Source organism: Dermacentor andersoni, chromosome 5 (assembly GCF_023375885.2).
Source record: "Dermacentor andersoni chromosome 5, qqDerAnde1_hic_scaffold, whole genome shotgun sequence".
NCBI lineage: Eukaryota > Metazoa > Arthropoda > Arachnida > Ixodida > Ixodidae > Dermacentor > Dermacentor andersoni.
In genome coordinates this window covers 68,009,203-68,028,321 of record NC_092818.1, presented here as the reverse complement: position 1 = coordinate 68,028,321, position 19,119 = coordinate 68,009,203, and the positions used below count along the sequence as shown (strand labels likewise).

Sequence of the window (19,119 nt, the reverse complement as noted above, 5' to 3'; positions counted from 1 at the left end):
TCCACCTAGCAGACGGCCGAGAACCGCTGGGCCTGAGCTGTTGCCTCGGCTAACTGAACGGCTCAGACCTGGTTTCGCTCGTCTGAGCCGAGCAGCATGGCCTTCCACTGCTGCCGGGTTTGAATTTTGCGGCCCTCGAAAGGAGCCGCCTTCGAGCATGCCCATAGAATACGTGGCAGATCCGCACTGTCCTTACATAATTTACACTGATGATTGTACAGCCCCGGATAGAACCTGCTGCAGGCCACCGGGTTAGGATACATGTTTGTTTGCAGGAGGCGCCAGGCCACCGCCTGTTTCTTGGTTAACTTGGAATGATCTGGTGGGTACCGGGCCTTTCCCGGCCAATAGTAATCGGTGATTTCTTTGTATCTCACCATGCGGTCTCCTCTCGTTTCCGGCTCGGCTGGCTCACTTGCTCGGCAAGTATGTCCTCGAGCTACGTTGTGAGCCGCCTCGTTCCCGAGGAGAGAGGAGCTCGCGGGCGGCAGAGAAAAAAAAAACTAAATCGGTCAAAAGAAAAAAAAACAGCATATCTAATCTTTGCCACATGGCAATGGGACGTATGACGCGATGAACGTAAATAAAGTCCGTCGTCTAAAAGCAACAATTTATTCTCGAGCATTTACGTACCTCCCGTAACTTCGTGTACCTGTTCTCGCCCTTTCGCGCCGCTTGGTGTCCTTCGACGAGAGCGACTAACTAGTTCAGAACAAGATTCTGTTCGAAGAGAAGAAATAGCTTAAGCATTGTTATTAGACTACGCTTCTACAATATCAAGAAATGCCACTCTTACCGAGAAAAAAGGCTTCACGAGCTTGAAAGCGCTCAAAGAAAGGCACGTGGCGACAACAACTTGATCTTTCTGCACAGGCCCACTCTGATCTCATATATTTTGGCGGTGTCTGCGCTCGTCAAGTTAATTCTTTTATCGGTACCGATGGACTAAGTTCTATTCGAACAGCCAATGACGGAACTTGCCAAGTTTGAAGAACACTTATCGCAAAGGCATTACTGCTGAAATACGAAAAATAAAGTGCAATAGGGTGTGAAACAGGGCAAGTTGGTTGAAATTCATCATGACGGCAGTGAGAAAAGGGCCGGCGACGCAAAGATAGAAAAAAAAATACTGCAAGAAGAACTTGCCCTGTGCACTTGCTTTATCTTTGCCATCATCCCTATTGCGCTAATCGGTTTTAATCAGTCATAACGAATAAAAAAATAATTTCAACTCAATGACGTCACATTCGCGAACCAGCATTGCGCTTGCAGTGTGAAATTTGAAAAAGTGGGACTTTGAGCTTCGTTTTCTTTTCTAATAATCAACCACTTTACCGCAATAATAACAGAAATATAGTATTTAAAGAATGCTGTATCGATCATAACTGCTTTACTGTTTGACTTCATTGTCCATTTATGAACACTCGCCTTTCCTCGCAGGGTCCATGTTCTGGACTGCACCAGAATTCCTGCGCCTCAAAGAGCCCCGGCAACATTCGTCGCAGAAGGGAGACATCTACGCCTTCGCTATAATTCTGCAAGAGGTGATCACCAGGTCAGGGCCGTACGAGTCACTGGAGCGCATCGGTCGCACCAGATCGGTGATGGAACCCGAAGGTATACCCGCCTCCATAAACGCATGTTCCCCTTCCACATAGGTTCCACTAAGTGTATCAAACATACTGGCAAAGGTGGGACAGTATCGCGCTAAGTGCGAAGTTTTTTAAGCGATATCAGTGTATAGCATTGCGCCGCGCACCTCTCCGGACAGCATAAATGAAATGAAATCCCGGAGTTTCGCGTGCCCAAAACCACTATATGATTGTGAGGCACGTCGTAGCGGTGGATCTCCGGAATAAATTAGACAATCTGGGGTTCTTTTACGTGCAAGGTATACGGGCGCATTTCCATATACGGTGCCCATCAAAATCTGACCGACGCGGCCGGAGTCATACGCGTGATCACGAGCTTGACAGCGCACCGCTGAAGCCACTGATCTATCGCGTCGGGTTGGACGGGAAATAGAGGAAAAGAATAAGCGAAAAGCAGGGAGGTTAACCAGGACTGGGCCTGGTTTGCAACGCGGCCCTGCTGGAAAGGGAAAAGGGGAGGGAAAGAATAAGAGAATAAGAGGGATTCTGTGTTCTAGCAGTACGCACGGGCGACGTGTTGGCGCGACGCAACGGGCGATGCAACTTGTGCTGCATAGCATAAACACCGCCCTGGCCTATACCAGGCATCTCACGACGCTGGCACGACGAGTAGTGCCGTCAGCGGCGTTGAAGGCGTCGCACGACGGCAGTGCAAGATATAAAACCGTAGGAAAGCTGTTGGCGTTTGTAGCTTGAACTTTGCTGCCTGTTAAGGCTCGGCCACGCAGGCCACTGCGCAACAGGAACAATTGAGTTTCTCCGCACAACGCTGAAAGGCACATGGCGTGGAACGCTGCCTGACGCTGAGGAAGTTGCGCTGCCCCATGCAAATCTGGAATACCACGGCTTATTCCAGAGTTGGCCTGATAAATGTGTTCTAGCACATATGCTGGAAGCTCCGCATTCGGTGGGGCTAGCCGCATTTGGAGCTGATGGCTGTTCCAACACATCAGTAACGGCGACGATCTCGCTTAGTTAGTAAAGTTACTAAGTCCACCATCACCAACTGCAGTTAATGCTGTGACGGCTGGTTAAAAGCTACCATGCCCATTTTTGTTAGAGTGTAGCAAATTAGTTGTGCAGGCACTCGCAAATCGGAGGAAGCTTTCATGAAGTGGAAAGAACAAAGCTACAACAAAGCTACAAGAAAACTGGAATGCACACCCGTACGGCTTTCGCGAAATAAAAAGAAGCTTCGCAGTTGAAAAAAGAAGTTGTCCTGGAATTTTAATCAGGAATTCCCTTCTCGCCATCGTTGCAGTTTTAATGCGGATAAAAGAAAAGCTCTCCAAGGGAATTTCCCCCCGCTTGAACTGGAGATCGACTAGAGAACATCAAGATTGAACTAACGATTTATAGACTTCATTACTTTTCGAGTAACCATTCGTACCTCTCTTTATTTTACATCAGTTTTATAACAACGAATTTCTAATTGCACCGCCTCTCTTATTCCTTTTTATTTTTTTAATCACCTGTGAAAAATGGCACTGTTCTATCTTCTCGAGGGTATTTCAGGAATTCGAAGGAATTGCCGGCATGAAAAATTGCCACACACAAAGAGCTAAGTAAGAAGACTCACTACATAACTTTTAATTATTTAGTCCCTAATTAACAATAATTCCGTCTAGGGTGCATGTTGCTGCTGATGAATCGAAGCTGAGGTACATAGTGAAGTCATTTTTGCTTATGAGAAATTTTGAAACTTGCGAAATATCTGGCCTAAATTGCGCTACGAAATACACTGGCGTTCGAGTCAACAGCTCTCGAAAGCATGAGTAACGCACTTCGCGACAATCTTAACTGAAACGCCAATACATTTCTTAGCACATTTTCAAAAGTTGTTCTAGGCAGGATTTCTGCTAACAGCAGCAGACTACAGTGCCATTCGGTTTCAATTTTGCAATTGCAACATGTGCCATAACGTCAACAATTAAGGTAATTGTTAACCGTTTTAACTAGTCTAATGGTTACTACAACTGGCGGTGTAAGTAACACAACATCCTCTTCTGGTAATCCACTACAGCAGGCCGAATCGCGCTGTGTGCAGGAATTGTGAAAACATTTGCTCGATAAAAAAAAAGAATGAGGCAACACCCAGTATAACCATCGCTAGAGAGGTCTTCCGTTTTCATATGCATTCACTGCAAGAAAAAGTTATGTTAATCGAAAAGCAGCGATTTATGTACACTGCTTCAATACGGGACCACCATCTGAAGTCAAGCATAAGTTCAAATAAATCAAGCGCAATATTTCTTCCAAACGACGTGTGGGTGTACCACTATAAAGGACCTTCAAAACTGGAAATCAACTCAACATAAGCAGTCAATTACCGTCTAGCGCCGATCGCAGAGCTTTGAACCACTTCCCGTGTATCAAGGTTGAGCGAATTTATATTCGTTTACACCAAAGCAAAGCGCAGACGCCGAAGCAAAAAATAGAATGCACCTTTCCCATTACCCGCAATATATACCGCATCTTCCAGAATATTGTCATCACCCACTGCGCAATCTGCGGGGATGAATTTCGACTGAATATAAGCTTTTCTTCTTTTAAAGATTGTCCGCAACCATTACACTGTCGGTGTGCAAAAGGGAAAAAAAGTGATTTCTATCCGTAAGGACCTGTGTTTTTTAATCAAACCGTATTGAAGTCAACACTAAAGCTTGCCAAAGTAACATTCTTCCTGATGTCCGGAACAATACAAGACGCGCATGTCAAGCAAGCAATATTCGCTCGCAGATGGACAGAGGCCAGTATCAGTGGCAAATATTGCATTCGCCGAGTGATCATCAATGTGGAGCTAATCACGCTGCGTGATTTACTGTCGTGTAAAGTTGCAGGTCAGTGGGAACACGGTATCTTTTTTCTTCAACTCTTCCTGAGAGACTAATGACTTGAGTAATCTATACTCCCCTCCCATACATAGTCGGCAGCGCGTGAAATTTCAATACTCAGACATATAAATGGCCGCATACTGTACTCAGAAAATTACGGCAGTTCTATGAGAACGAAAACGTGGGGCGTTTGAGATGATAGGGAATTTATTTTGCACTTTCCCAGTAGCGAGCATCGAATTCAATATAATCGTGAACAAACATGATCATGAGCTTTTAAATATAGTTTTGCAATGGCAGCCGAACATCGCTCAAGCAATTATTCAAAATAACCACAACAAAAAAAAAAAGCTAGTGTTTATTCCATCACGCAAACTGTTTTTGGCTGTACCGGAGCGCTTTCATGTTTCCCGCGGATCAAATTCAACGCGCCCGTCGTTTCGGTTTCAGCAGTTTGCTTCTTTTTAAATAGCGGCAAAACTCAAACTCTCGCGCCTTTGACGCCGCAGCGAATACATCACTGATATTGAAAGAAATATATAGGCGAAAGTGGGTTACGTATTGCTGCTCACGTTGGCCACCGCGGAAACTCGGCTGAAACGCAACTTATCGATCACCGGCGGCGTGAATTTTACCGTGGATTTCACGTAAACAAAATGCTATGCATCACGAATGTATCTAGCCTTGAAATTGAAGTTGAACCTATTTCAGTTTCAAGACGAAGTATGTGCGAAGGTTGCATTTTACGAATCGCTGTAATAACCCGACCGTTGTCGAGCATTCAGGAATGGATTTCCGTAATGTGGCAGTAAAAACAAAAAAAAAAAAAAAGATCAGCAAGCTGAATTTCGTGACGGCGACGCAATCAGATCGAAGCAACAAAAGTTAAACTCAGTCTACTATGCTCGCGCATAGTAGCCCTACACATGTCATTCTAGGCGCATATCGCAATTAGAAATTCACTGAACCTTGGAACTGTTCCACGGTGTAACACACCGAATTATTACCGCAATTTCGGCGCCACTTTCCCGAACTATAGCGTGGGCACATACATTACGGGATAATTTTGGCTAGAAAGCACTACGGGGATAATTCAAGACTGCATTCGCGTAGGGTTCACTTGATACGCACACTATCGAGGCGTCGCATAATGAAGCCGAGAAAAGCACTGGATAAACAAACTGTCTTTTCTTTTGTGTCTTTATACACATTTAAACGAGAGCATTATACATGTTCACGATGAAGATTTCATCATTTTATTGAAGCGAAACGGAATAGAAAAAGCTGAGGAAGACAACATTCATGCTAGTGATGGACGAAAGCATAACCTACGCATAACCTCGTGAAGCCCCATCAACATATATACGGGGACAGCCGTGCTTCAGTTCAACTGCACAACTTCAGGCTTGCGTGTGCGCACGTGTGTAAGCTATCCATAGGAGTGTTAGCCAGCGCCGCTACAGTCCCATTAAGGCGGCTGACCGAACAATTTCTAATATTATCAGAAGAAAAACCAGCCATTCCGGACTTATAACATTTCGAAGAAAAAACAGGTTTGCAGGATCGATGTGTTATTCAACGATAGTCGTAAGAGACAAAAATGACACATTTGAACGCCACCGCTTATGTCTTAATACGCTCTTTCGTTGAGCGCCAACCTTATCGTTTGCCTGCTCCGACAACATCTTAACGATGTGTATTTACATTCGTATCTGCGACGTGCTCTTTTGCCGCTGTGTTCTGGCCGGCGCAAAACATTGGCATATCAGCTTGTTTTGACGGCGAGTGCGTTTGGAGGACGTCTGCGGTACGCCGTCCTATATTTCCGACACCCATATGCTTGTCACCCGCGTTTCTCGCAAAGATAAACGTTGCGGCGATGCCAGCTATTCTCGGTGGCACAATCAGTGACTAGCAACCGGCTCAGACTGTTTCCGTGGGAGATGTTTACTCAGCGTGTGACCTCAGCCATGAATGAAACAGCACGCCAGGGAGAAGCAGCATCATTGAACGACTGTTGGCGCAAGTCTTCGCTTTTGCGGTCCAGCCAAGTTTTATGCGAAGCATATTACTAGAGCTCAACCCAGCTCCTCAGGCGCGGCGGTGTCGCCTTCAATACCACGTGACACCGTGACGTCACGACAGAGGAGAAACGGGGCTCCAACTCGCGCCGTCGCTCGCGGCGTCGCGGCGGTATATAAGCAGCTGCGCTTTTTCTAGGTGGCTTTGGCTCAACTCTTGCAAGATGGGCTGGGTGGGAATCGAACCAGGGTCTCCGGAGTGTGAGACGGAGACGCTACCACTGAGCCACGAGTACGATGCTTCTAAGCGCTACAAAAGCGCCTCTAGTGAATGCGGTGTTGCCTTAGAAACGAGCTGCTTCTAAGGCTCAGGCGTGCGTCGCTTGCTCAAGCGCACATTTCGTTGCCGCGCCGAACGCTGCGTTGCTCGACGCTCACCGCGTCCAATGCGGGGCGCGTAGTCGCTGCGCCGTAGCCCATTGTCTTACACCCCTTGGCGGGTCGACGGGAACGCTGTCGCGTTCCACTCTTGAAGGCGAAGCAGAGTAACGCATGAGTTGTTTCTTCTACTAGCCGAACCAAATATAGCCAAGCAACAGCAGTTCACCAGGCTAAACAGTGGCTCAACAACTAAAATAAAGGCTAGTATGCTTCTCATCCTGGGCTTAACCTTAGCTAAGCCACAGCCATTTTTTTTTTGAGGCTGTCTAGTCACATTGCCGGCAGTTGCTTTACGGTGGAGCAAGTCATTACCACTGCTGAGCAAGCAGAATGGTTTGTTGGAATGAGTGATGATGATATGAGAGAAACACAATTCCAGCAGTATGACCAAGGCTTCCACATCAGCGTTCGCTTTATCACAGTTCAATAAGAAAGTTGCAATCATGACGCGCAAGCGGGCATGTCACGTGGTATATATATATATTTTTTTTTTTTCGCGGGCATCTGCAGTAAGCGGGAATAAACTAAGACCTAATAAATACAAAGTTAAAAACTTCATTAAGACGCATTACAAAACGCTCTACAACTTTCGAACTGGAATTTTTTGCCCAACTTCATTGTTTCAGATGCTGCTTAAATAATCCTGACTAGTTATGCAATTAGGCAGAATGCAAAAAATAGTCTGACTTACTCCATACAATAATCTGCAACATGCATTCGGTCGCGTCGCCTTAGAGTGCATCAGCATATCTTTAAACTCCGGCTTAATTTAGCTGTGACACCCTGTATAGCAAACTAGCAATTATGTATTATATAGTATGACCTCGCGATCACAAAATCAGCCAATAGCTTTGGTCGGCCCGCTGCATTCGATGTGGCGGCATCGTGGAAGCAAGGGCAAGCGATTTTTCGCTGTGTTTGACATGCGATTGTAAATTCCCAGCAGCACGCAGTACAGTAATATCTGGCTCACATGTTCACAGTAGCCTCCACCAACGTTTTCTTACTATGTTCAAAAAATGTTTCAGGGACCCTCTAACATTCACATTGAACATTAATGATCGGGGCAGCACGACGACGGTGCGAATGCGCCTCCAATGCCAGTATAATTGCTGTAAACTAAAGATTCCAGTCCATACACTCTTAGCCAAGTCCTGCCTAGAATGCACGCATGCAGGCAGGAAATCAGATCAAATTACGGCTGCTGATATGCCGTTCGCTAGGCGGCTCCACAGGCGGCCCCCCAGAGGCAGCGGCCCATTTTCAAGCGGCTCAAGTTTTAGGCGGCCTTCAGAATAGGCGTGAGCAAAGTTATGAAGGATCTTAAGTTAAATTTTTCCTGACTATTTGCGGCCTACCATGAGGCGTGACTGCTCTGAACGCGGCCTCTGCGTATGCGTTCCGCACGCCAGTGCGGATGAAAAGTGAATTAACACATAATTCGCAATTATCTTGGTAAGTTTCGCAATCAGGAGTCACATAACCTAATTAGAACACTATCAACAAGGCAATCACATACTTATGAAGCATTCACAATACTCTATACACATCACGTGGATTCGAACCCGTGTACACTCGCATTCATACAATTTGAAGCACACATCGTAACGATTACACCACATCGCTACCACGCCCAGTGGGGTTCTTTTAGGGGTTATATATCTACGAAATGTATTTGAGGAATCGGCGGCGGAGGCTGGCGTTTCTCTGCAGTGCGCTGTGCTGTTGAGTAACGTAATATGTTTGCGTTTGCATCATTTCCATTGCTTGCTACGACTAACGAAGGAAGGCAACGTAGACGACATGAGAACGATTCTTCATGGCTTGTCTTCCCCGCACGAAATTAGGAAATGTGCCGTTCAGCTCACGATCGAGTGCTTCTCCAGTCCATGCATTATATGTTCTTCGAAAATACGCGTATACAAAGTATCGCGCCAACCATCCACGTATGTGAATTTAATCCGCGCGTATACTGGTGAGCATTTCTGTTCATTTTTTCCGCCAGTTCCATTCGTATATGGTCAACTGCGACGCCAGTATCAGGCATTTCGACGTGCCTCACACACTGCCGTGTAGGCGTTCTTTTCAAGTGCATTAGTTTAGAGTTCGGTTCACTCCGCTGTAAGCTGTTCTACATTAGCAGCGGATCGTCAGCGTTTTGGAACAGACGAGGACGTCATCATCATGGACAGCCATCTGGCCCATCTGATAGAGTCCAAACGTTCGATACAGGCGCGTTGGAAGCAGCACCGGCTGAATCGCAAATTGAGGAAGAAGGTGGCTGACTTAAACAGGGCCATTGAACAACATTGCATGCTCCTGTGCCGTCAACAGTGGAACGAGATCTGCAACCGAGCTGACAGGGAATTGCATCGCAGTTGTACATGGAATCTATGTCGGCACCTCCTAGACGAAACAAAGACCAAGTCATACCAGCGCGACCGCCCGCCCCGCGTCATGCACACCATCACACAACAACAAGGAAAAGACGCTGTTATCAGGAGCCTGGAAGCCAAGTATCTGCCAGACACGCCAACGGAAACCCACCCGCCGTACGGGGGGCTTCCCAACGCGTGGTTCGACCGAGTCATTACCATATCAGAGGTACGGGTAGCGCTGCACGAGCTCAACACCCACTCAGCAGCCGGCCCAGATCTTGTTACAAACAAGATGCTACGCAACCAGGACGACGCTTCGATAGAGGCCCTAACCGATTACTTCAATGAATGCTGGCAGTAGGGCAAGCTCCCCCGACAGTGGAAAATGGCAAGAACGATCCTGATTCCAAAACCGGGCAAACCACTGGACATCGGCAACCTGCGTCCCATCTCTCTGACGTCCTGCGTGGGCAAGGTGCTGGAGCACGTGGTCGCCAACCGGTGGCAGGAATACCTAGAGAAAGAAGGCCTCTATCCTGACACGATGATCGGCTTCCGGCGCAGACTCAGCACACAAGATGCCATGTTACAACTCAAACAAGAAATCATCGACAACAAGACACAAGACAGCAAAGTAATTCTGGGTCTCGATTTACAAAGTGCATTCGACAAAGTCAAATACTCAGCCATATTAGGACAAATATCAAGACTCAACATGGGGGTAACGAGCTACAATAATTTTCAAGACTTCTTGACCAACCGCACGGTGGAACTGCACGCCGAAGACCTAAAGCTCCCCGAACACAAGCTTGGCAGTACGGGTACTCCACAGGGTTCGGTCATATCGCCGTTGCTCTTTAACTTCGTCATGATCGGGGTAAGGAGGGCAGTAGCGGGGACCGGCGTCCGGCATACGATCTACGCTGACGACATTACCCTGTGGCCGGCCGGCGGCACCGACGCCAGCATCGAGCAACAGCTGTAAGCGGCGGTTACCGCCATCGAGCCGCACCTTGATGGCACAGGCCTAATGTTCTCGCCCGCCAAATCCGAGCTGTTCGCCCTCACACCGCTTCGACCGGGACGGAAGCGCGCTCCTCTTCGGGAGTGTGATCACATCAAGATTGTGACTGCATCGGGGCAACGCATCCCCGAAGTTCCCAAGATCAGGGTCCTGGGCCTGCTGCTCAACAAGAGCGGCCGCAACGACGAGACCATCAACAAGCTTACCACCAAGGCAATGGACGCCATCCGGCTCATACATCGTGTCTCTACACGACGGGCGGGCATGCGTGAAGATAGTCTCGCGCGCCTTGTCCAGTCGTTCATGATCAATCACATCGCCTACGTTGCGGCCTACCTTAACTGGCACGTCACTGACAGGACCAAGATCAACACGCTGATCAGACGGGCTTACAAGACGGGGCTGGGTTTAATGGAGACCATGAGTACGGCTCGGCTCTTGCAGCTCGACGTCCATAACACCCTAGAAGAAATAGCCGAGGCGCAGCTCACCGCGCAATTCGAGCGCCTCTCTACCACCACGACGGGCCGCCGTATACTGACGTCCCTGGGTTACAACCCCCAAGCTCCCAGCCGGCAACCGTGCGAGATCACAGATGAGGCGCGGGCCCACATTTACGTGGACCCCATCCCGAAGAACATGCACCCAGAGTACAACCAAGAACGGCGGCAGGCGCTGGCCAAGGCCCTCACCGAACAACACGCCCAAGAGCCGCACGCCCGGTACGTGGACACCGCTGAATACAAGCGGGAAGGCTTCGCGGCAGTGGTCGTTGCGGCGGCTACGGGCACCAACACAACGGCAGCGAGCATGCGGTGCACGAACGCCACAGACGCTGAGGAGGTTGCCATAGCTCTGGCGATCACCGAGACCGAGTGTCGCACCGTGCTCAGCGACTCGAGGAATGCCGTGCGCAACATTGCCAAGGGGCGAATATGCGCGCCGGCGGCCGCCATCATCGGCAAGCTCCGACTTCAAGACCGCGGCAGCACCGTCCGTATCAAGTGGTTCCCGGCGCACGCCGGCGAGTGTGCATCCTGACCGAACCACAACGAGACGGCCCATTCGGCGGCGCGAGTGCTTACTTTCCGAGCCCCCGAGAGTGACCGTTCCGTGTGGTGGTTTGAAACCAAGGACAGATTGACTAGTTATGCCGAAGTAACCAAGTGTTACCGCTTAGCTCGACGGACAATGCCGCCTCCCCACCCGGCACTCAGTCGGGAGGAGGCCGTAATCCTAAGGCAAATACAGACCGCGTCACTCCTCGCCCCCGCAATGCTGCACGTGCTTGACCTAGAGCTCTGTCCGAGTGGGCTGTGCGGTGTTTGTGCAGCGGGTGCGGCGAACGAATGGCACATCATGTGGGACTGTGCCAGGTTCCCGACGGCAGCTACCTCCAGGACTTACCCGCCCGAACTTCAAGGTGCACTGCAGTCTGCAGACAAGGACTCACAACTATGGGCCGTCCAGCAGGCCCGGGGTGCGCTCGAAAAGCACAAGCCTCATGACCCACTACAAACGGGCCCAACTGGGCTAGTGCAGAGTAGGGTATAACCCCGGGACGACGCTTGGCCAGCGTCAGGACGCGTTAAACCGTCGTTTGCCGGCACTTTATTAAAGTTATCCCTATCCTATCCTATGTTTCAGAACTCTCCTTTTGGCTGAGAGTATATATAGCTAGGCATTTTTTACGAAAATATTTTCGTCTGACCTTTGAAACCCAAGCATTTGATACATAAATAAGGCACATGTTCTTTCTGTTTACAAGAGAGAGAGAAAGAGAGAGAGAGAGAAAACATTTATTAGGACCATCGAGGTCGTTGCTCTTGACGTCGAGTGGGTGGTGTCCTCATTGCAGGACTCCACTAGCCATGGCTGCTCGACGTACTTGCTGGACGAGAGCTTCTTGTCCCGCCCGGGTATCGCCGGTCAGCTGTACCTCCCACCGCTCAAATGACGTGCTAGGCGTCTTTAGGTATTGAGGTTTGCCCCCGCACCACCATGAGATGTGAAAGAGTGTAGATCGTGTGTCGCCGCACCAGGGCCATCCGCGATATGTATGTGGGAACATTTTGCTATATCTGTGTAGGTTTGAGAATGTGTTGGTCTGAATAAGTCTGAGATCTACTGCCTCTTCAGTGCTGAACTTTCTGTGAGGGGGAGGATAATCCTGCGGTTGAGTCAATCAAAAGACCTATTAGCAAAATTGAACATAGCGAGATAGGTTGTTTATCTTGGTTATACTACAGAATAATTCCCTAATTACCGTTGAAGACGCCCTTACCGTGACGGCGAAGCCAGGAATGCTGCGTGGAAGCGTACAGGACGCGTTGTCAAAGACGCACTGTGGAGATCGGCGACTAGATAGGCTGCTGCGTTCTTCAGCGCCACTACTGCGTTCCATGTGGATACAAAGCTTATTTGAATGTTGCTGAAGCATGGTAATGCTATACGGGCTAACATTTGCTGATGTTAGAATAATGTTATATATATATATATATATATATATATATATATATATATATATATATATATAGAGAGAGAGAGAGAGAGAGAGAGAGAGAGAGAGCTACATAGGTGCTAAGTTCATTTTATGCGTGCGATGTCTTTGCTGGACTTGTTAGACGAGGGCAAACGCTCCCTTGGGTATTCCATGAATGCAGTGAATGATATTCACTGTTTCCCATCCAAGCATATCCATACCTGCGACAGTTTCCGTCATTCTGAGGCGCTGTCAGTATCGCTGTGTTGCAAGCAGGCCTGCATGTTACGAAGTCATCATCATCATCATCAGCAGCAGCAGCAGCAGCAGCAGCAGCCCGGTTACGCCCACTGCAAGGCAAAGGCCTCTCGCATACTTCTCCAACTACCCCGGTCATGTACTAATTGTGGACATGTCCTTGCAAACTTCTTAATCTCATCTGCCCACCTAATTTTCTGCCACCCCCTGCTACGCTTCCCTTCCCTTGGAATCCAGTCCGTAACTTTTAATCACCATCGGTAATCTTCCCTCTTCATTACATGGCCTGCCCATGCCCATTTCTTTTTCTTGATTTCAACTAAGATGTCATTAACTCGCGTTTGTTCCCTCATCCAATCTTCTCTTTTCTTATCCCTTAACGTTACACCTATCATTATTCTTTCCATAGCTCGTTGCGTCGTCCTCAATTTAAGTAGAATCCTTTTCGTAAGCCTCCAGGTTTCTGCCCCTTACATGAGTACTGGTAAGACACAGCTGTTATACACTTTTCCCTTGAGGGATAATGGCAACCTGCTGTTCATGATGTAAGAATGCCTGCCAGATGCACCCCAGCCCATTTTATTCTTCTGATTATTTCAGTCTCATGATCCGGATCCGCAGTCACTACCTGTCCTAAGTAGATGTATTCCCTTACCACTTCCAGTGCCTCGTTAGCTATCGTAAACTGCTTTTCTCTTCCGAGTCTGTTAAACATTATTTTAGTTTTCTGCAGATTAATTTTTAGACCCACCCTTCTGCTTTGCCTATCCAGGTCAGTGAGCATGCATTGCAATTGGTCCCCTGAGTTACTAAGCAAGGCAATATCATCAGCGAATCTCAAGTTACTAAGGTATTCTCCGTTAACTCTTATCCCCAATTCTTCCCACTCCAGGTTTTCAGAGACCTGTTATGAAGTACGGAACGACTATTGACATTTATTCTGTCTCCACCCAATGAAAATGCACCATCAGTGACAACTCCCAATCGAAACGTCGATATACGTCCTTTGGGATTGCATTGAACTATACGAAGGTCATTTGTGACGTCTCAAGAAGCGCCACAGCATAAGAGCATCCGCACTCTCATGATTTCGTCATATTAAACGTCACAAATCTCTTCTTCATTCAAGCGTGCTATGTCATGGGCTTTACAGCAACAGCTTCTGTGGGCTCATTCCTCTAGTAACTTTATCTCCGCCACTGGCAACGGTGTCCGCCGAAGGAATACGAAAGTGTTTTGAGAGAATTTGATAAAGAAATAAAATCAGCAAATAAAAAGATCACTCTGTGCCCCGTGTGGATTTGAACTCCAGCCCCACAAAGTAGCAGTCAGGTGCTTTAGATACTGGTGACTTTCTTTTATAGACAATGGCAATTTCAAGCACAAAGACAGTATTTGTCCGACACACTGAGGAAACTAGATGATCGTCCTTTGAGTGAACAGACAATATTAGAGCACCGTCTCGACCGATCATTGGCTCAGAAGGCAATGAAGGCACTTTTGTGTTTTCTCAGAACTTCTGGTTTGCTCGAGCGACTTTAACTGAAGTGCTGTCCGTACACGTACCTACACCTTCTCTCTCCCTTCTTTCTCTTCCCCTTCTCCCATCCATCCCCCAGTGTAGAGTAGCCAACCTGACTATTGACTGGTTAACATCCCTGCCTTCCTGTATTCTTCTCTCTCTCTTCTTTTATGGAAATAATGTCAGTAATGTACTGCGAACATTACTAAAATACATTCAGACACACACATGAACAAAAAACGCACACTATTCTACACAGGCCTAAGAAAATTTAAAAAAAAAGCGGGCAAGCAAACACAAGCATCCAGAAGCGGAAGCCACTCAGGAACGGGATCAAAGGTATCGACCACGCTAGACACTTGAGCACTTTTTTTTTCTTTTCGTTACATGACACTCGTTGCAGCGAGGGTATACCATTGGATGTGAGACCAACGCAGACACTATAGCCAATACAATACTCGTACGGCTAGATGGTCCGAACACGACCTGCAACGCAAGATGTTCACAACTTTGACCACACAGAAAAGTGCAAGGATATTCGCGCTAAACCACACCAGGTTGCAACAACAGGCAACTGGTCAACAGAGCGCGCCAACCCACTTGGAACCCTTTTTGATGGTACCTCTTCATATTCATTGCATATCCTGCTTGTTGCATACTACCACTTGCTTCCTTCAAGTTACTTTACCTGAGGGCTGATTTACAGTATCTAAGCTGCGGAGCGTGGCGCCAGCAAGTCATTGCAGGTATTTACGTTATCGTGCTCACCAGTAGTGGTATACTTCTTTGCTGTAGCATCGGTGGAATTGTTGATGGAAATATGGCGCCATGGCGAACAGCTGAGAGCACTTTCCGGGAACCGCTTCTACATCTCCACCACTCCTAACTCTTCCAGCTCGCATACACCGCTGAAAATATGAGCGCTTTAGCGACAGTCTGCGCTGGTATTTTTCCTTCGAGTTTCGTTTGAAAACAGCTGACTTCTGACTTATTGCGTCCTTTGTGCTATTGTAAGTGCTTCTTCTTTTCCTTCCTCTAATAAAGAAAAAAATTATAGGCTTTCTTAAGATCTCAATTAAAAGGTGAACGGCAAAAGCCTACTCTTCCTCTTCTTATCATTCGCCTCTTCTTTTTTCTTCGTTGTGTTCCTCTTTCTCTTCTTTGCCTTTCTCTTTCCTTCTTCTCTTTACCTATTGCTTCTTTCTTCGTTCCTTCTCTTTCTTTCTTTGTCTTGTTTTCTAGTCATTATTAGTCATTTATGCTCTACTAAGCATTTGTAGTCATTTGTAAGCAGTTGTAGTCGTTAGAAGCTGTCGTTAGACAAACTAGTCATATCATAGTCATCAGTAGTCATTACAAGTCATTTCAGTCATTACTGGTCATTACTAAGCATTTTTAGTCATTTCTAATCAATTGTAGTCGCTATGATTTGTCGTTAGACATATTGTTTTTTTCGTATTTTTTAGAAGTCATTACAAGTCATTACAGGTCATTTCAGTCATTATTAGCTATTATTAGTCATTACTAAGTATTTTACTCATTTCTAATCAATTGTAGTCGTTGCGAGTTGTCGTTAGGGATACTGGTCATTTCATAGTACTTACTAGTCAGTCCAAGTCACTTAAGTCCTTATTAGTTATTGCTACTCATTATTAACCTCTACCAATCTCTATTATAATGTTATCATTCACTAACTGTCACTATCAATCATTTTCATTCTTTAATCTGCCTTAGAATCTGCCTTTAATCTGTCTTCATATAGCGTGATGACACTTCGGCGGACACTCCGGTGGTCGGGTCTGCTGACACACACTTCACCATGAGCCTAGAAAGGCTTTCGCCTTTCGCCTGACAGGTGAAACCTCTGAATGTCATTCTGTGGAGCCATGCTTCCTACGTATTATTTTTCTGCAGTTTTTATAAACTACTCAAACGCATTTTCGGTTTCCTGTCGTGGACACACCTGTGGATACCGGTGCCAGCGGCGAGCATGAAAACGACTAGGACCCATTCCTGCCTAAAAAAATCTTGTGGGATACCATACATTTTCGCCTAACTTTGGTCAAAAATGGTGCGACACCAGTAACCATCCTCACCATCGCAATTATCATTAGTCTAGTTAAGTTTTCTATACAGCAGAGACCTGGTTGAGAGATCGCCACTTACGTATGTCGTGCGTCAGCAGAACCTTTCCAATGGCGTTACTATGGAAATTTGAGTAAACATAGTACTCATCCTCAAGCCATGTTCTGCAGTGGACTCAAGTAGCAGTAGGAGTAGCAGCATCAGCAGCAGCAGCAGTAGTACTAATAGTTATAGTACTACTACTACTACTACTACTACTACTAGTAGTAGTAGTAGTAGTAGTAGTAGTAGTAGTAGTAGTAGTAGTAGTAGTAGTAGTAGTATAGTGGTAATGGTGGTGGTGGTGTTGGTGGGGATGTGGTGGTGAAGCCAGCTTTGACGTTTTCAAACCGTGCTGCTGCCAAGATAATGGTGAATTGTGATGTACGCAATTGCTTAATCAGCACTTTCGTTGGTACTTAGTGTTGTTTAGCATGAAGGGTGTTAATGTGTCTCATGGTAAAAATCATGAAGCAGTAAGAGCCGTGACCATAGAGTGTATTTCCTTCCTAAGACGCACCGGAGCCTCCGCTAGTTGACAAAAGTACACTGTGGTAAGCGAATTTAGAGAACAGAATGCTGAACTGCAGCAAATGTTTTAACCTTATGTAAAAAAAACAAGCTAATTAATGAAACATGGTTGATAAGTGTGGCATTCGTTGATGACGATTACATAGTTACGATGTCTGCCGCAGCCAGTAATGTGATGCCGACAAAAAGAACACACAATTTTCTGCACTCTGCTCTCTTCGAATATACTTTATCTTAACTTTCAAGAGTAGAAACAACAAGTGCTTTGTTCCGTATTCTTCCGTGTGCACGTTTCCTTTTTTTTGTACTACCATTATTTCACCATGTATACACACAACTCGCCAAAACGTCAACCGTGCTACAGAGATCCTGGACCGCGTGAAGATGGGCACGACTCCGCCGTTCCGTCCCGAGGTGTCGCCCGACGAGTGTCCCGCCGACATGCTACGTCTCATGCGCGCCTGCTGGGCCGAGGCCCCCTCGGACAGGCCCACCATCGCCGAAGTTAGGCACGCTGTCAAGAGGATCACCAAGTAAGCAGCCGGTCCTTTTTGGCGCACATCTCTGGTACCTTTTAAACGAACCCTCACGGAGTTCATTGAACATTGCTGATGCTGCTTGCCTTGCCGAATAGCTCAAGGCAGAACTCATGTCACGAATTGGCTTGTATGTAGCCCCATCTACACCGCATCTACACGCGTGTAGGTGGGCGGCGCTTTTCACTACAAAATTACGCGTTCAAAAAAAAAACGGTGCCTGAATATCCTCTGTGGAATAAATGAGCATCAGGCATTAAGGCGCAGCTTTGTATGCCTCCTTCCTGGGGGTTTGACACGTCTGTTCGGTCAGCTTTTGCCGAGTACGGTAGGCTAGTCCTGTATAACAATGCAATAGCAAATTAAGCTTACCTAGGAGATGACGTGATGAAAAAAGTTGGCCGATCCCGGAGACAGTGTAAACCGCGCTCGCGTGGATGACTTAAAAATCACTGTCCAAGCAATCTGTACAGTTGTTTAACCAGCGAAGCTGAAACGTGCGGCCCCGTTTCTTGTGCTCGGGCTGCAGCATCGGCACGGCGTAGACGAGCTCGTTCCCAGTTCTGCTCGCGGCGTCGCTGATCGACAGCTGCCTGCTCCTCAGGAGTACGTATGGCGCGTGGCCTAACCATTTCGGAGCCGGAGAGAAACTGCTGTGCGCGCGCTCGGCTGCGACGGAGAACAACAACGTCACTACTGGTGCATCCCATCGCGCTCCTCTCTTTCTCCTTTTTTTTTCGCGCATGTGCATGGGGTTGCGCCAAAGGAGCTTTCGCATACAGTCGACAGGCGGATGGACGAATCGACTAGCCATATACAGCTTCGCTGTAAAACACGTCGAGAAATGCTCGCATTGTCAAAGTTCTCAGGAAGGTTCCTGTAAACAAATTAAATTAATGGCTTTGAAAAGGAAATTTGGTAAATTTCGGCCTAGGTGGGAATCGCAGCCGGGCCTCCTGGGTGCGAGATGATCCCGCTTCCCCTCTCGGCTCCATGGTTCCGGCTGACTAAAGGTGTGGCCTAGTGCGTGCGTCATTGGGCACGTGATGGTGCAGTCAATGGAGAGGAGGTGGCGCCACGTCATGAGTGTATAACATGAGCGCGTTCACGGCGTTCCGAGGTCTACAAACGGTGTAATGCTTTCGCATGCCCACACATAAGCAGCCTTAAGTGGCTATGCATAATTTTTTTTCTCTAATATATAGAAGGCAAGAACTGCGAATGTCATAGTAGAGATAACACCGCCACATGCACACTCGAACATTCAGTGAACATACGCGTCATACGTCAACAATTGCCATACGTCAACCATCCAC

General features: G+C 47.3%; 1 protein-coding gene across 1 annotated transcript in view; it reads left to right on the top strand.

Moving 5' to 3' along the window:
- The window catches only part of LOC126531965 (atrial natriuretic peptide receptor 1-like), a 71,783-nt gene that overhangs the window by 8,132 nt on the left and 44,532 nt on the right, over positions 1-19,119 (top strand). Inside the window, exons 6-7 of the mRNA XM_050179675.3 lie at positions 1,441-1,617; positions 17,632-17,800. Coding sequence (XP_050035632.3) covers positions 1,441-1,617; positions 17,632-17,800 — 346 coding nt within the window. The remainder of the gene's footprint in view (positions 1-1,440; positions 1,618-17,631; positions 17,801-19,119) is intronic.